This window comes from Strix uralensis, chromosome 33 (genome assembly GCF_047716275.1).
Source record: "Strix uralensis isolate ZFMK-TIS-50842 chromosome 33, bStrUra1, whole genome shotgun sequence".
NCBI classification, from domain to species: Eukaryota; Metazoa; Chordata; class Aves; order Strigiformes; family Strigidae; genus Strix; species Strix uralensis.
Genome location: NC_134004.1, coordinates 850,690 through 866,489, shown reverse-complemented (window position 1 = coordinate 866,489; position 15,800 = coordinate 850,690). Strand labels below are relative to the sequence as shown.

The 15,800-nt window shown below is 69.6% G+C and overlaps 3 protein-coding genes across 3 annotated transcripts; 2 read left to right on the top strand and 1 right to left on the bottom strand.

Moving 5' to 3' along the window:
* Positions 1–14: 14 nt before the first annotated feature.
* On the bottom strand, positions 15–2,406 carry METTL1 (methyltransferase 1, tRNA methylguanosine). The gene is given in 8 exon segments (XM_074853696.1): positions 15–268; positions 336–437; positions 685–768; positions 770–799; positions 1,028–1,212; positions 1,855–1,898; positions 1,900–1,986; positions 2,215–2,406. Coding segments are annotated over 8 exon segments (765 nt in total). The 5' UTR covers positions 2,316–2,406; the 3' UTR covers positions 15–136.
* Positions 2,407–5,413: 3,007 nt separating this feature from the next.
* EEF1AKMT3 (EEF1A lysine methyltransferase 3) lies at positions 5,414–7,376 on the top strand. The gene is given in 4 exon segments (XM_074853590.1): positions 5,414–5,668; positions 5,670–5,780; positions 6,509–6,620; positions 6,871–7,376. Coding segments are annotated over 4 exon segments (903 nt in total). The 3' UTR covers positions 7,296–7,376.
* A 613-nt stretch (positions 7,377–7,989) lies between these two features.
* Positions 7,990–10,604, top strand: TSFM (Ts translation elongation factor, mitochondrial). Its single transcript, XM_074853635.1, has 6 exons — positions 7,990–8,083; positions 8,392–8,535; positions 9,158–9,286; positions 9,363–9,485; positions 9,577–9,661; positions 9,862–10,604. The coding sequence occupies exons 1-6, from the start codon at positions 8,042–8,044 to the stop codon at positions 10,305–10,307; spliced, it is 969 nt and encodes a 322-aa protein (XP_074709736.1). The 5' UTR covers positions 7,990–8,041; the 3' UTR covers positions 10,308–10,604.
* The last annotated feature ends 5,196 nt before the right edge of the window (positions 10,605–15,800 follow it).

The following is a 15,800-nucleotide window of genomic DNA, read 5'->3' as shown; positions in this document are numbered from 1 at the left end:
AGCAGCGGACGAGGTTTGGGGACACGCTGGTGGTTTTATTGTGAACCGGGGGGGGGGCACGGAGGGACCCCACACCCCCCCCCAGGGAGGGGGGGGGGGGGGGGGCGCAGCTGAGACCTGCCCCCCTCGTGTCCCCTCAGGTGCCCCCCCCCAGGGCCGGGTCCTGCAGGCGGCGGAAGACGGCGGGAAAGATCCGGCGGCCACCGCGCTGAACCTTGCGGCCCTCCTCGGTGGAGGTGCCCAGCCGGGCCACGATGGGGTCGGCAGCCTGGGGGGGGGGGGAGCCCAGTGAGCCCCCAGTTTGCTCCCAGTGAGCTCCCAGTGCCCCCCCCCGCCAGTTCGGCCAGCGGCACCTCCTCGAACAGCGGGTGCTCCCCGAAATGCTTCACCATCCACTCGTGGACCTCCGCCACGTCTGTCACCGTGTACACCAGCCCCTGGGGACAGCCCCGGTGTCACCGAGGGGGGGTGGGGGGGTCCCCAACACCGCTCCCCCCCCCCCGCCCCCCCCCCCGCCACCCCTTGTGATCCCTGAAGAATCTGGTGCTTCCCGGTGTCCCCAGGGCAGGGAAATCCAGGTGGAGGAGGGGGTGGGGGGGCAGCGAGGGGGAGGTGGGGACATTGGGGGGTCGCAGGGACATTGTGGGGGGGTCGTGGACACATCGGGGGGGCCCCGGCGCTCACCCCGGGGCGCAGGACGTAGCCGTACTCAGCCAGCAGCGTGGGGCTGATGATTCGCCATTTGTGCTTGGTCCGCTTGAAGTGGGGGGTCGGGGAAGAGGAAGAACATCTTGCTGAGCTGGGGGGGGGGCAAAAATATCGGGGGGGGCGGGGTGTCAGCCCCCCACTTTGCACTGACACTCTCCCCGCCCCCTTCCCGTGCTGAGGAGGGGAAAGGAGGGGGGGGGGGGATGGCGAGGGCAGCGCTGGGTGCTGGCACCCAGGGGGTGGGGGGGTGCTGAGGCTTGGGGGGGGGGCCCGGGGGGTTGGGGTTGGTTTTTTTTTTTTGGGGTGGGGGGGTCCCCACCTGAGCTTTGCGGAAGAAGTGGGGGAGGTGTTTCATGGCGTTGGCCCGCACACAGGCCACGTTGCCGAAGCGGCCGGGCTGGGCCGCCCGCAGCGCCCGGATCCGCTCCCCGGCGAAGGCGGCGACCTTGACCCTGAGCTCCAGCCCCAGCACCAGCGTGTGCGGGAAGAGGGGGGAGAGTTCCACTGGGGGGGGACAGGGACAGCTCCAGTGGGGGGGGGACAGGGACAGCTCCAGTGGGGGGGGACAGGGACAGCTCCAGTGGGGGGGGGACAGGGACAGCTCCAGTGGGGGGGACAGACGATGACAACACAGGGGCAGTTCCACTGGGGGGGGGGGAAACAGGGGACGGGGACACGGGACAGGGACAGCTCCAGTGGGGGGGTGACAGGGGTGACACGGGGACAGCTCCACTGGGGACACACACACACAGAGGGAGCCCCAGCACCCCCACACCCACTGGCCCCCTCCTCACCAGCAGCCCCCCCCCCCCACCACAGCCCTCCCGTGCCCCCCCGACCCTGCCAGCCCCACAGCGACCCCCTGATGCCCCCCAGCCCCACTCATCCAACCCCCCCCCCGGTACCCACAGACCCCCCAGTACCCCCCCAGCTCACCCAGCAGCCCCCCAGTGGCCCCCCCAGCTCACCCAGCAGCCCCCCAGCGCCCCCCCCAGCTCACCCAGCAGCCCCCCAGTGCCCCCCCAGATCACCCAGCAGCCCCCCAGTGCCCCCCAGCAGCCCCCCAGTGCCCCCCCCAGATCACCCAGCAGCCCCCCAGTGCCCCCCCAGCTCCCCCACCCGCCCCCCAGTGCCCCCCCAGCTCACCCAGCAGCCCCCCGTAGCCGCAGCCCACGTCGGCGAACTCCACGCGGGGGGGCGGCTGCCCGGGGGGGGGCGGCGGGCGGGAAGAAGGCCGGGAAGAGCGGGGCCCAGTCCATGTCCTGCGGCCTGGCGGGGCTGCGGGACCGGCGTCACGCGTGGGTGGGGGGGGGGGGGCACCGGGAACAAGGCGGGGGGGGGGGTCCCGGTGCTCCCGGGGCGGGCGGGGGGCGCTTCCCGGTGGCGCCAGAGCACGCTGTGAGGGGGAGAGCTGCGGCCGGTGGGCCCGGGAAGGGGGGGGGGGTTACCGGGGGTGTGAGGGGGTCCCGGGGGGGGGGCTGAGGGGTCCCGGGGGGCCGCACTCACTAGCGCAGCGTGTGGTCGGCCAGCGGGTTGGCGTGTGCCCGCTGCCGGTAAAACCGCTTCTGCGGCGCCGCCGCCTCCTCCGCCGCCGCCGCTTCCTCCATGGCGGCCCCGCGGCGCGAGCGCCGGGCGCGGTCAATAGACGTCACCGCACGGCGCCGACAATGACGTCACTGCCGCACCTGCCGCCCGGGGGGGCGGGGCTTGTATAAGCCACGCCCCCCGCCCCCCCCAGTGCCGCTCCCCCCCCCCCCCAGTGCCCCCCAGTGCCTCCTGTCATGCCCCAGGGCCCCCCTCACCCCCAGTTCCCCCCAGTGCTCCCAGTCCCCACCCCACTGCCCCCCCCCCACTGCTCTTCCCAGAGGCGGGACCAGTGCCCCCCAGTGCCCCCCAGTGCCCCTCAGTGCCCCCCAGTGCCCCCCAGTGCCCCCCAGTGCTGCCCAGTGCTGCCCAGTGCTGCCCAGTGCCGCCCAGTGCTCCCAGTGCCCCCCAGTGCCCCCAGACCCCACCCCACTGCCCCCCCACTGCTCCCCAGCTCTTCCCAGAGCCAGGCCCAGTGCCCCCCAGTGCTCCCAGTGCTGCCCAGTGCCCCCCAGTGCTGCCCAGTGCTCCCAGGGCCCCCCAGTGCTCCCAGGGCCCCCCAGTGGTGCCCAGTGCTCCCAGTGGCCCCCAGTGCTGCCCAGTGCTCCCAATGCTGCCCAGTGCCTCCCAGTGCTGCTCAGTGCTGCCCAGTGCCCCCCAGTGCTCCCAGTGCCCCCCAGTGCTGCCCAGTGCCCCCCAGTCCCCACTCCACTGCCCCCCAGCTCTTCCCAGAGCCAGGCCCAGTGCTCCCAGTGCTCCCAGTCCCCACCCTGCTGCCCCCCCCCACTGTCCCTCAGCTCTTCCCAGAGCCAGACCCAGTTCCCCCCAGTGCTCCCTGTGCTCCCCAGTGCTGCCCAGTGCTCCCAGTCCCCACCCCACTTCCCCCCCTACTGCTCCTCAGCCCTTCCCAGAGCCAGGCCCAGTGCCCCCCAGTGCTGCCCAGTGTCCCCCAGTGCCCCCCAGTATCCTGAACTTCACACCACCCAAGTGGTCTCCAGTGTCCCCCAGTGCCCCCCAGTGCTGCCCAGTGCCCTCACACTGTCCCAGTACACCCAGTTGCCCCCAGTCCCCCCAACCCTTCCCAGTGCCCCCCAGTGCCCCCATTACATCTCCCCAGCCCCCCCCCCAGTCCCTCCCAGTGCTCCCAGTCCCCCCAGCCCCCCAGCACTGGGCCCTTCCCGGCACGGGGGCGGTTGGGGAATTCGGGCTGCGGTGAAACCGGGGGCGATTTCTGAGAAAGCCCCGGGGGGGGGGGGCGGGGGGGAGGGGGGGGGGCTGGGGGGGGGCCGGGGGGGGGGGCGTTGAGCAACATGGGGCTGGATCCGTCCGTCCGTCCCGTCCGTCCTTCCAGGAACGGCGACCGCGGGTGACTCAGGGAGGGAAGTCACGGGGCTGTGGCGGGGGGGGGGGACACAGGGATCAAGCCCCCCCCCTCCCCCTCCTTGCCACCCCCCCAGGGTGCCCCCGACCCCCCCCCCAGGCCCCCTGAGGCCACTGTCCCCCCGCTGCGGCCACAAGCATTAACCCGGTGACGCGCAGCGGTGACGCAGGTGGCCGGGGGGGGTCCCAGCGGGGTCCCGGGGGGGTGGCTCAGGGCAGGTTGTTCATTAGCCCCGTGAGCCCCCCGGTGGGGTCACCCCCCCCCCCACCCCGGTTACTGTTTATCCGGGTTGTCCCGGCTCACGCGGCACCGGGCTGGGCTGGGGGTGTGGGGACAGGGAGGGGACGTGCGTGTGTGTGTGTGTGTGTGTCCCCCATCACTGGGGGCTGTCCCGGTGCTGGGACAGCCGGGGTCAGGACAGGGGGGACAAGGGGACAGGGACAACTGGGGAAGAGGTGCAAGGGCAGGGACGGGGGGCCAGGGACAAGCAGGGGCCAGGGACATCGTGGCCAAGGCCACCGTGAGCAGGGACAATGAGGCCAGGGATGCTGGGACCAAGGACACCGGGGACAGGGACACCATGGGCAAGGCCACCGCGAGCAGTGACACCGTGACTAGAGACAGTGGGGACAGGGACACCGGGGCCAAGGGCACCAGGGTCAGGCACATGGGGCTGGGGACACCAGGGCTGGGGACACCACAAACGGGGACACCAGGGCTGGGGACACCATGACCAAGGCCACCGGGGCTGGGGACACCATGACCGAGGCCACTGAGGCCAGGGACACCAGGGGCAGGGACACCAGGGGTGGGGACACCATGACTGAGGCCACTGGGGCCAAGGACACCGGGGCTGGGGACACCGGGGCTGGGGACACCACGACTGGGGACACCACGACTGGGGACACCATGACCAAGGCCACCGGGGCTGGGGACACCACGACTGGGGACACCATGACCAAGGCCACTGAGGCCAGGGACACCGGGGGCAGGGGACACCGGGGCTGGGGACACCACGACTGAGGCCACTGGGGCTGAGGCCACTGGGGCTGGGCCAGGGCTGTGGTGGTGGCACTGGTGTTGATGGGACAGGGACAGGAGCAGGAGGGGACAGGGGATGACACCAGGGTGAAACCCCAGGACAAGGACTGGGACGGGGTCAGGGATGGGACTGGGCTGGCTGGGAGCAGGGTGACACGAGGACAGGACCAGGGAAGGATGGGGACAGGAAGGGGGCTGGGACTGGCAGAGCGGGACCAGGATTGTCCTGGGGACATCAGGAATGGAGCAGGGGACACTGGGATGGGGTAGGGGACACTGGGGACCAGCCTAGGGACACTGGGGATGAGAAAGGGGACACTAGGAGGGGGGCAGGGGACAGCGGGGACCAGGTTGGGGACTGCAGACATGGAGCAGGGGACACCAGGGACGGGACAGGTGACACTGGGAGGGGGCAGGTGACACTGGGAGGGGGGAAGGGGACAATGGAAGGGGGGCAGGGGACACTGGGGTGAGGAAGGGGACACTGGGATGGGGTAGGGGACAGCGGGGACCAGGCTGGGGACAGCAGAGATGGAGCAGGGGACACCGGGGAGGGGACGGGGGACCCTGGGGTGAGGAAGGGGACAGTGGGAGGAGGCAGGTGGCACTGGGAGGAGGCAGGGGACACCGGGAGGGGACAGGGGACACCGGTGCAGGACCCCGCAGGGCGCCGTGGGCGGAGCTCCAGGCCACGCCCCCATGGGGCGGGGCCGTCCCCGCTCTGACCAATCGCGAGCGGGCGCGCGGCTCGGCCCCGCCCCTCCGCCAAAATGGCGGCGCCCGGTCGCCACGTGGGGGCCGGTGCGCGGCGGGAGACGGCGGGGGGGGGGGCCCGGGGGAGAGGCGGAGGGGGAGGAGGAGGAGGAGGAGGAAGCGGAAGAGGAAGCGGAAGCGGAAGCGGAGGAGCCCGGGGCCGGGGCGCTGCGGTCCGTGTTCCCCCGCGACCCCGCGCTTCTTCGCCGACGCCTTCCCGGTGCAGCGGCGCTACCGGCTGTGCGGGCGCGTCCTCCGCATCGCGCAGCACCACGGGCCGCGGCTGGGGCTGGCGGCGTCCGTCTGGGAGGCGGTGCGTGGGGCGGGGGGGGGGCCAGAGAGCGGGGGGCACCCGGTGATGGGGGGGGCGGGACGGAGACACCCCGAGAGAACGGGACTGGGGAGATCCCGGGGGGCATTGAGGGGGGTGGGGGGATCCCGGGGGGTGCGGGAGACCCTGGGGGGGGCATTGGGAGACGGGGGGCACCGGGGTGGGGAGTCCCGGGGATCCTGAGGATGGGGGTGACCCGGGGGGGGGATCCCTAAGGATCACCGGTCACACGGGCAGGGGAATGGGGGGTATCCCGGGGGGTGCGGGGGGCACTGGGAGATGGGGGGGCACCGGGGTGGGGAGTCCCGGGGGTGGTGGGTGATTGTGGGGGGGTCAACAGAGCGGGGGGGCACCCGGTGATTGAGGGGGGGGAGACCCCGAGAGAACGGGACTGGGGAGATCCCGGGGGGGCATTGAGGGGGGGTGGGGGGGGATCCCGGGGGGTGCGGGAGACCCTGGGGGGGCATTGGGGAGACGGGGGGCACCGGGGTGGGGATTCCCGGGGATCCTGGGGCTGGGGGTGACCCGGGGCAGGGAGGGGGGGGGATCCCTAAGGATCACCGGGCAGTGGGGGGGGATCCTCTGGCGGCGGGGGGGGGGGGCTCTCCCGGTGCCCCAGGCAGGGTGGTGCCGGGGAGGGGGGCTGTTCCCACGCCCCCCCCCCCAGACCCCCCCCCCGGTGTCGTGTCCCCCCCCCCGCCCCCCCCCAGGCCCTGTCCCTGTGCCGGTACCTGGAGGAGCAGCGCTTCGATTTCCGAGGCCGGACGGTGATCGAGCTGGGTGCCGGCACCGGCATCGTCGGCATCCTCGCGGCCTTGCTGGGTGTGTGCTGGGGCTGGGGGGGCACCCATAGGGTGGGGGGAACACCCACAGGGCTGGGGGAGGGCGGGGGAGCACCAAACCCCCTCCCTGTTCATCTCCCCATTCCCCTGCCCAGTATGGAACTGGAACCGCAGCAGCGCTCACTGGTGTGAGCAGCCCTGGTGGTTATTGGGCCATGGGGGGGTTTAGGGGGCCGGGGAGTGGGGCACTGGGGGTGACTCTTCCTCTGAGCCCCCCCCCCCCTCTTTAGGAGGGGACGTCACCATCACGGACCAACCGGTGGCGTTAGAACAAATCCGGGAAAACATCCGGCTGAACTTCCCGGCGGCGGCAGCGGCTCGGCCGCGGGTGCGAGCGCTGGTCTGGGGCCAGGACGAAGGCGCCTTCCCTGGGGGGTACGAGGTGGTTTTGGGCTCGGACATCGTGTACCACCCCCCCTCCTTCCCTCACCTCCTGGGGACCCTGCGGCACCTCTGCGGCCCCCGCTCCCTCGCCCTCCTCTGTGCCAAGATGCGGGGGGGGGACGGTGGCGCCCGTCGCTTCTTCCGACAGATGTTGCCGCCGTATTTTCGCATCCAGCTGTTGCGGCGGGAGCCGGAGGAGGAGATTGAGATCTATCGCTTGACCCGGAGGGGTGGGGGGGACCCTCGAGAAGAGGGGAGAGGCGCCCCCTGATCTCAGTGTCGCTCAGGGAGGGGGCTGTCCCCACGCTGGGGGTGCCCTGAGAGGGATTAAACAGTCACCAGAGGCCTCGGATCACCTGGCTGTGTCGCATTTGGGGGGGTCGGGGGGGGCTGTTGGGATGGGGGGGGCTGGGGGGCCATGGCCAAGGCAGGCAGGGCCATATCAAGGTTTGGGGGGGGCTCTGAAGTCCCTGGGGGGTTTGGTCAAGGCTGGGAGGGCGCTGAGGGTTCTGCTCAAAACTGAGAGGGGTCTGGTCAGGGGTGGGGGGGCTCTGGGGGTTCTGCTCAAAGCTGAGAGGGGTCTGGGGGGGTCTGGTCAGGGGTGGGGGGGCTCTAGAGCTGAGGGGGAGCTGGCCAAGTCATGGAGGGCTCTAGAAGGGCCCTGGGCTGCTGAGGGGGGTCTGTAAGGGGTCGGGGGAGCCAGTCAAGGCTCAGGGGGTCTCTGTAACGGACTGGGGGGGCTCTATAGGGCACGGCGGGGACTGGCCGGGGCCAGCGGGGCTCTAGAGGAGCAGGAGGGTCTGTAGGACCCGGGGGGCTCCATAGGCCCGGGGCTCCGCCCCCTTCCCAGCCAATGGCGTGGTCTCGTCGCGCCGGGAGTAACGTCACGAGCGGCAGCCAATCCGTGTCCTGGGCTCGGCCAGGCGCATGCGCTGTGAGCGCGCCCGGGCCACTCTGACCCCCGGCGGCACCCGTAGACCGGCGACGTGACGTCATCGGTGTGCGCCGCGGGCCGGAATGCAGCGGGCGGCGCTGAGGGCGCTGTGCGGGGCGGCGCGGGTGAGCGGCGGGACCCTCCCGGGACCCCCTGGGCTTCCCCCTCCCCCCCGGACCCTTCCGGGAGCGTCCCGGGGCTCCTCCCCGCAGGCCGGGGCCCTCCCCACACACCCCGGGGCCCTGCCGGGCTCCTCCTCCGCCCTCGGGGCTGCCCCCCCCCAACCGGGCCCCTCCCGAGGCTCCTCCTCCCGCACCGGGATCCCCCCCGGGGCCTCTCCCCACCACTCGGGGTCCTCCCGGGGCTCCCCCGCCGCCCTCCAGGTCATGGGGGGGGTGGGTCCCGGTGCCGGCTCACGCCCTTCCCCCCGCAGGCCCCCCCGGCCCGGTTCTTCCGCGCTGCCCTCCCGGTGCTGGCGGCGGACAAGGAGTCGCTGCTGCAGCTGCGGCGGCGAACGGGGCTGCCGTTCCTGCGGTGCCAGGAGGCGCTGCTGCGCTGCGGGGGGGACATGGGGCAGGTGGGGGCTCGGGGGGGCGGGGGGAGAACCGGGAGGGAGCCAAGGGGGGGCCCTGAGGGCAATGGCGGAGGGGAGGGGCTGGGGAGCTGGGGGGGGGACACAGGAATCGAGGGTGGGGACGGGAGTTGGGGGATGATGGTCCGGGGGGGGGCACATGGGGACCAGGAAGGGGGAATGGGGGGGGGGGGGGGGACAGGGAGCTGAGGGGGGGAGGGGATGGAACCCAGGGGGGAGGGAACACCAGGAGGGGGTAAGGAAGGGGAATGGTGGGGGAGGAAGCGGGGGGGTGGATGTGGGGGGGAACCGTGGGGAAAATGGGGGCCTGGGGGGGGATCGGGGGGGGGGGGGGGGACGACACCAGGAGGGGGCAAGGGAAAGGGGATGGGGGGGAGGGAAGGAAGGGGGAGGGAGAGACGGGGGGTGAAGCGCGGGGAAGATGGGGGGGGGGGGGGGGGAGCAGAGACCGCGGGGGGGTCCCACGGGGCAGCTGAGCCAAAGCAGCGCTGTCCGTGGGTGGGTGCGGTCTGTGCCCCCACTGCAAGGGGATCCCACCTCCCCCCCCCATTTCTGTGCGTGTCCTCCGTGTGCCCCCCCCCGTGTGTGTGTGTCCCCCCCCCCGCAGGCAGAGGCCTGGCTGCAGGAGCAGGCGCGGCAGCAGGGCTGGAGCAAAGCCACGCAAGTGGGGGGCCGCCGGACGCGGGAGGGGCTGGTGGGGCTCCTGCGGGAGGGGCCAGCGGCCGTCATGGTGGAGGTGAGTGACACGGGGAGGGGGACACACACACGACCCCCCCCCCGCGGCTCTTCTGATGTCCCTGTCACTCCCGCAGGTGAACTGCGAGACGGATTTTGTGGCCAGAACCCCCGAATTCCAGCGGCTGGTGGAGGAGGCGGCGCTGGGCACCATGGCCCACTGCCGGGCTGCTGCCGCCCCCCCCGCCGCCTGCACCAAGGTGGGGGGGCAAAGGGGGGGCAAAGGGGGGAGTGGGCCAACCCAGCACCCCCCCAGCCCCCCCCAAAACCCCCCTTTTCCCTCTCTCCCAGCACATGCTGCAGGCGGATGAACTGGCCCAGCTCCGGACGGGGGCCGGGGGGGGGCCACTCAGGGACCACCTTGCGCTGGCTATAGGTGAGTGCTGGGGGGCCCCAAAATCCCAGTTTGGGGGGGGGCGGAGAAACCCCTGGAGAGGGACAAAAAACCCTTGGGGGGGGTGAGAAACCCTTGGGGGGGGGAGAAAACTTGGGCGGTGACTGGAGCTGGGGACGCAGCTCAGGAAGGGGGGTGCTGGGGTAGCCCCCCCGCCCCCCAACCCCGACCCCTTTTTTTAGGGAAATTAGGTGAAAATCTGACCCTGCGCCGCGCCGCGTGGCTGAGGGTGCCGGAGGGGGACGGTTACATCGCTGCTTACACCCACGGGTGGCTGCCGGCGCCAGTGGCCACGGGGCCACCGGTGGCCATGGGCACGTACGGGGCGCTGGTGGCCTGTCAGGTGCCAGAGCCTCGGCCCTCAGTGGCCACCTTGGAGGAGGTGGGGCGAAAGGTGGCCCAGCACGTGGTGGGGATGGCCCCCACGGCCGTGGGGACCCCCCAGGACCAACCCCGGGGGGGGGGCGAGGAGGAGGAGGAGGAGGAGACGCGGCTGCTGGCGCAAAGTTTCCTGCTGGAGCCCGGCCTGACCGTGGGGCAGTTCCTGGGGGCGCGGGGGGGGCCACTGGCCGTGCGGGATTTTCTCCGCTTTCACTGCGGTGAGGAGACCCCCCCCTCGGCGGGGTAGGGCGGGGGGGGTCACCCCCACAAGCCCTGGGTCAGGATTAAGCCCCCCCCCCCCCCCCCCTCGAGCTCAGCCTAACGCCCCTGGGTCAGGATTAAACCCACACAGAGCTCAAACCGCCCCCCCCCGGGTCAGGATCAGGCCCCAGCAGTGGGGGGGGGGTGTGTGTGTGTGGAACTGTGGTACCCTGACACCCCTGAGCCGGTTTGGGGGGGGGGGGGGGGCAGTGTGAGCCCCCCCCCAGCATCTCGGGGGGGGCGGGGGGGGGGATGAGGCGGAATAAAGCTGTGGAGGAACCAACCCCCCCGTGTTCTGTGGGGTGGGGATGTGGTGGGGGCCCCATTTCCCACCCTGTGTGTGCCCCCCCCCCCCACGACAGCTCCCCAACATCCCTGTGCCCCCCCCCGCCCCCAACACCCCACAGAAAACACTTTTTTTCTGTTTTTTTTAATGGCAAATCGGTACAAAAGGTCTCAAACCATGCGGGGGGGGGTAGAGGAAAGGGGTGCAATGGCCGGGGGGGGGCTGTGCCCAGGAGCCCCCCCAAAGGGAGGGGGACACACACACTGGGGGTGTTTGGGGGGGGCACTTTCTTGTACCCCTTGAGCTGGGTTGGGGGGTGACACTGGGGGGGGGGGGGGTGTCACACCCCTGGGTGCTGCGGGAGGGTCCAGCCGCAGTCCTGGAACTGGGGGGGGGGGAGGGGGGGGCGATGACACATGACAGTGGTGGCCTCGGGCTGGGGGTGACATGGGGGGAGGGCACAGGGGGGTCCCCACAACCCCAGCTCCTTCATGCCCCCCCCACGCAGACACATGAGCACCCCGTGCCCCCACAGGGGGGTGGTGACAGGAACGGTGGGGGGGGGGGGGACACAGGGTCCATGGAGCCCCCCCCCCCCGCCCAATCCTGTCCCTGCTCCCCTTGGCTGGGGGTGAGGGGACTGGGGGGGGGGGGGGGGCGAGGACAGGAGGGGGACAAGGGACTGAGGTGGGGGGGGGGGGGGGGAAGGGACAGAAGTAGCGGGGGGGGGGTGACAGTAGCGGGGGGGGGGGGGGTGTGGTGGGACACTGGGGCTCTGCACCCCCAACCCCCTTCCCCCCCCCCCCCCCGCTGTCCCCAGCACTGCCAGACCCGGGGCCGCCCCCCCCCCCCGTGTCTCCCCCCCCCCGCCCCGGTCCCGGTGTCGTCACCGGCCGCCTCCCGGGACAAGTAACCGGGAACAGGCCGGGCTGGAACAGCCTATCCTGGATTACTTGAACCGGGCCGCGGCCGCGCTCCGCTGCCCCCCCCCCGCGGCCCCCCCCCGTGTCCCCGCGTCCCCTCCAGCCGCTGCATCACCGGGCAGGTCCCGGGGGGGCCACGCGTGTCGCGTGTGTGTCCCCCCCCTTGGTGACGGTGTCCCTGGGGGGGTGACACGGGGCTGGGGGGGGGGGGTTGGGGGGTTCCTGGGTGTCGTCCCCCCCCCCCCCGCGCGGGTCCCGGCAGTGACGGGGGGGGCGGGGCCCCGGCTGGGTGGGGGCGGGGGGGAGACGCGACAGTAATGGGGGGGGACACACACACACGCGTCGCCCCGGCCCCGCACCCCGGCACCTCCCGGTGTCCCCCCGCCCCCCTCCCCGCGCCGCCGCCACCGGGGACTCGCCCCCGCCCCTCCCCCTCCCCGGTACCTGCCGCCTCCCGCCGCCGTCGGGCCCGGGGGGGGGGGGGAGGGGAGGGGGGGACCCCACACGGGGGGGGGGGGGAGGGGGGGGGCCGCGCCGCCCCGCACGCGCCCGCCGGAGGAAACGGGGCCGCGGCGGTTTCCAGGCCCCCCCCGGCCGGGCCGGGATCGGGGGGGTGGGGGGGGAGGGGCGGGGCGGGGGGCGGGGGGGAGGGGCGGGGTGGGGGAGGGGCGGCCGCGTCCGGCGCTTTGTTATTTTGTTATCGACGGCGGGAGAAGGGGGGGGGGGCGGGGGGGGGGGGCCTTGAAACGGCCGCCGGGCACTGATTGGTCGGGCGGCAGGCGGGGGCGGAGCCGCTGCGCGGGGATTGGTGGGGAGCCGCGGGGGGGCGGGGCCAGCCCGTGTTTACCTCCAAACATTCCAGGCCCGCGGGAGGGGGCGGGGCGGCGCGCGCAGGACACGCCCCCTCCGCCGGGGGGAGGGGCTGGGGGCGCCCCACGGCCACAGCGCGTCCTGCCCCTCCCCCCACCGACCCCCCCACGCTGGGCCCCACGGGGGGGGGAGGGGCAAATTTCACCGCCTCCCCCCACCCCCCCCCCAAAAGGGCCGAATTCAGCCCCGCGGCCGCGCCCCGGCGGGGGCCCCCAGTGCCCCCCAGTAACCCCAGTGCCCCCCAGTATCCCCAGTGCCCCCAGTGACCCCAGTATCCCCTATTATCCCCAGTATCCCCAGTATCCCCCAGTATCCCCAGCACCCCCAGTGCCCCCCAGTATCCCCAGTGACCCCAGTATCTTCAGTGCCCCCAGTACCCCCCAGCATCCCCCAGTGCACCCAGTATCCACCATTATCCCCAGTGCTCCCAGTTTCCCCCAGTGCACCCAGTATCCCCCAGCATCCCCAGCATCACCCAGTGCCCCCAGTACCCTCCAGTATCCCCAGTGCTCCCAGTATCCCCAGTACCCCCCAGTATCCCCAGTGCCCCCAGTATTCCCCAGCATCCCCCAGTGCCCCCAATATCTCCAGTGCCCCCAGTATCCTGAGTCTCCCAGTATCCCCAGTCTTCCAGCATCCCCCAGTGCTCCCAGTATCCCCAGTGCTCCCAGTATCCCCAGCATCACCCAGTATCTCCAGTGCCCCCAGTATCCCCCAGTATCCCCAGTGCTCCCAGTATGCCCCAGTGCTCCCAGTATCCCCAGCATCACCCAGTATCTCCAGTGCCCCCAGTATCCCCCATTATCCCCAGTGCTCCCAGTATCCCCCAGTGCCCCCAGTATCCCTCAGCATCCCCCAGTGCCCTCAGTATCCCCAGTGCTCCCAGTATACCCCAGTATCCCCAGTATCCCCCAGCATCCCCCAGCATCCCCAGTGCTCCCAGTATCCCCCAGTATCCCCAGTGCTCCCAGTATCCCCCAGCATCCCCAGTATCCCCCAGTATCCCCAGTGCTCCCAGTATACCCCAGTATCCCTGGTGCTCCCAGTATCCCCCAGTATCCCCAGTATCCCCAGTATCCCCCAGTATCCCCAGTGCTCCCAGTATCCCCAGTATCCCCAGTGCTCCCAGTATCCCCCAGCGCTCCCAGTATCCCCCAGCATCCCCCAGTGTCCCCCAATATCCCCCATTGTCCGCAGTGCTCCCATTATCCCCAGTGCTCCCAGTATCCCCAGTATCCCCCAGTATCCCCAGTGCCCCCATTCAGGCCCTGCAGGGGGGGACGATAATGATGATTTTTAGAACCCACTGAGCCGTTTTGCTGAAATTTCAGCCCCTTTTCAGATTTAAAAACTATAAAAATACTATTTTTTGTTTAACAAGAAGCAAAACGACCCGTTTTCACATTTATTTATAGAGGGAAGGCTGACACCCCCCCCCCCGATTTTGGGGCTAATTACCCCAGAATTGGGGGTTTGATGACTCCAGAATTTGGGGATAATTACCCCAGAATTGGGGGTTTAATGACCTGAGAATTTGGGGATAATTATGGCAGAATTTGGGGACAAATAACCCAGAATTAGAAATTCCAGAATTGGGGGTTTAATGACCCCAGAATTTGGGGATAATTACCCCAGAATTGGGGGTGTGATGACCTCAGAATTTGGGGATAATTACGGCAGAATTTGGGATTTAATGACCCCAGAATTTGGGGTTCAATGACCTCAGAATTTGGGGATAATTATGGCAGAGTTTGGGGACAAATAACCCAGAATTTGGAATTCCAGAATTGGGGGTTTAATGACCCCAGAATTTGGGGATAATTACGGCAGAATTTGGGGACAAATACCCCATATTTAGGAATTTAATTATTCCAGAATTGGGGGTTTAATGACCCCAGAATTTGGGGTTCAATGACCTGAGAATTTGGGGATAATTATGGCAGAATTGGGGATTTAATGACCCCAGAATTTGGGGTTCAATTATCTCAGAATTTGGGGATTATCACCCAGAATTGGGGGTTTAATTACCGCAGAATTTGGGGATAATTATCCCAGAATTGGGGGTTTAATGACTCCAGAATTTGGGGATAATTACGGCAGAATTTGGGGACAAATACCCCAGAATTTGGAATTCCAGAACTGGGGGTTTGAGGAAAATCGGGGGGGGGGGGGGGGGGGGGGAAGGGTAAAATGGTGTTTTTTAACCTGTTGCTGAAATAAATAGGGGAAAAAAAGTGTTTTTTGGGTCCCTCGCGGGTGCTGGGGGGTCAGAGCCAAGTCCCGGGGGGGGGAAATTTAATTCCTCCTCAATTAATCCCCAAAACCCGCCCGCGGGAGCGGCCCCGACCTCGTTTCTGGGAAGAAATGGGACAAAGTGGGATTTTTTTGCCCCAAAAGGAGGAGCCGGCCCTGCCGGAGGCGCCCGCTTGGGGCAAATTTGACGGTTTTTGGGGCATTTTCTGGCTCCCGGGGATGGGGCAGGTAAAGGAGACGCTGGAAATGGAAACGCTAAAAATAGAAAAAAAACCATAAAAATGAGTAAAAATCAGCGTCGGCCGCGGGTTTGTCGGGCGGGACGAGCCCCGGGCCGGGCCCAGCGCAGCCGCGGCCCCTCGTTAATTAGTTAATTAACAGGCTGCGGGGTAACGAGGCTTTGGTTCGTCATGGTGAGGGGGCGGACACGCACCAGTCACCGGACTGGGAGCGGACTGGGGTGGGACTGGGAGCGTCCCACTGGCAGACTGGGAGCACCCCAGTACCAAACTGGGAGCAGACTGAGGCCAACCCCACGGCAAACTGGGAGTAGACTGGGAGCACCCTACAGCAGACTGGGAGCATCCCACTAACAAACTGGGAGTGTCCCACGAACAGACTGGGAGCACCCCACTGGCAGACTGGGAGTGTCCCACCAGCAGACTGGGAACAAGCTGGGAGCAGACTGGGAGCAGCCTACAGCAGACTGGGAGCGTCCCACTACCAAACTGGGAGCAGACTGGGAGCAGCCCACCGGGAGACTGGGAACAGACTGGGATCACCGTGTGGCAGACTGGGAGCTGACTGGGAGTGCCCCACTACCAAACTGGGAGCAGACTGGGAGCACCCTACAGCAGACTGGGAGCACCCTATGGCAGACTGGGAGTGTCCCACTACCAAACTGGGAGCAGACTGGGAGCACCCCACTGGCAGACTGGGAGCGTCCCACCAGCAGACTGGGAGCAGACTGGGAGCAGACTGGGATCCCCCTGTGGCAGACTGGGAGCTGACTGGGAGCACCCCGCTACCAAACTGGGAGCAGACTGAGGCCAACCCCACGGCAAACTGGGAGCAGACTGGGAGCACCCCACTGGGAGCCTGGGAACAGACTGGGATCCCCCTGTGGCAGACTGGGAGCACCCCAGTA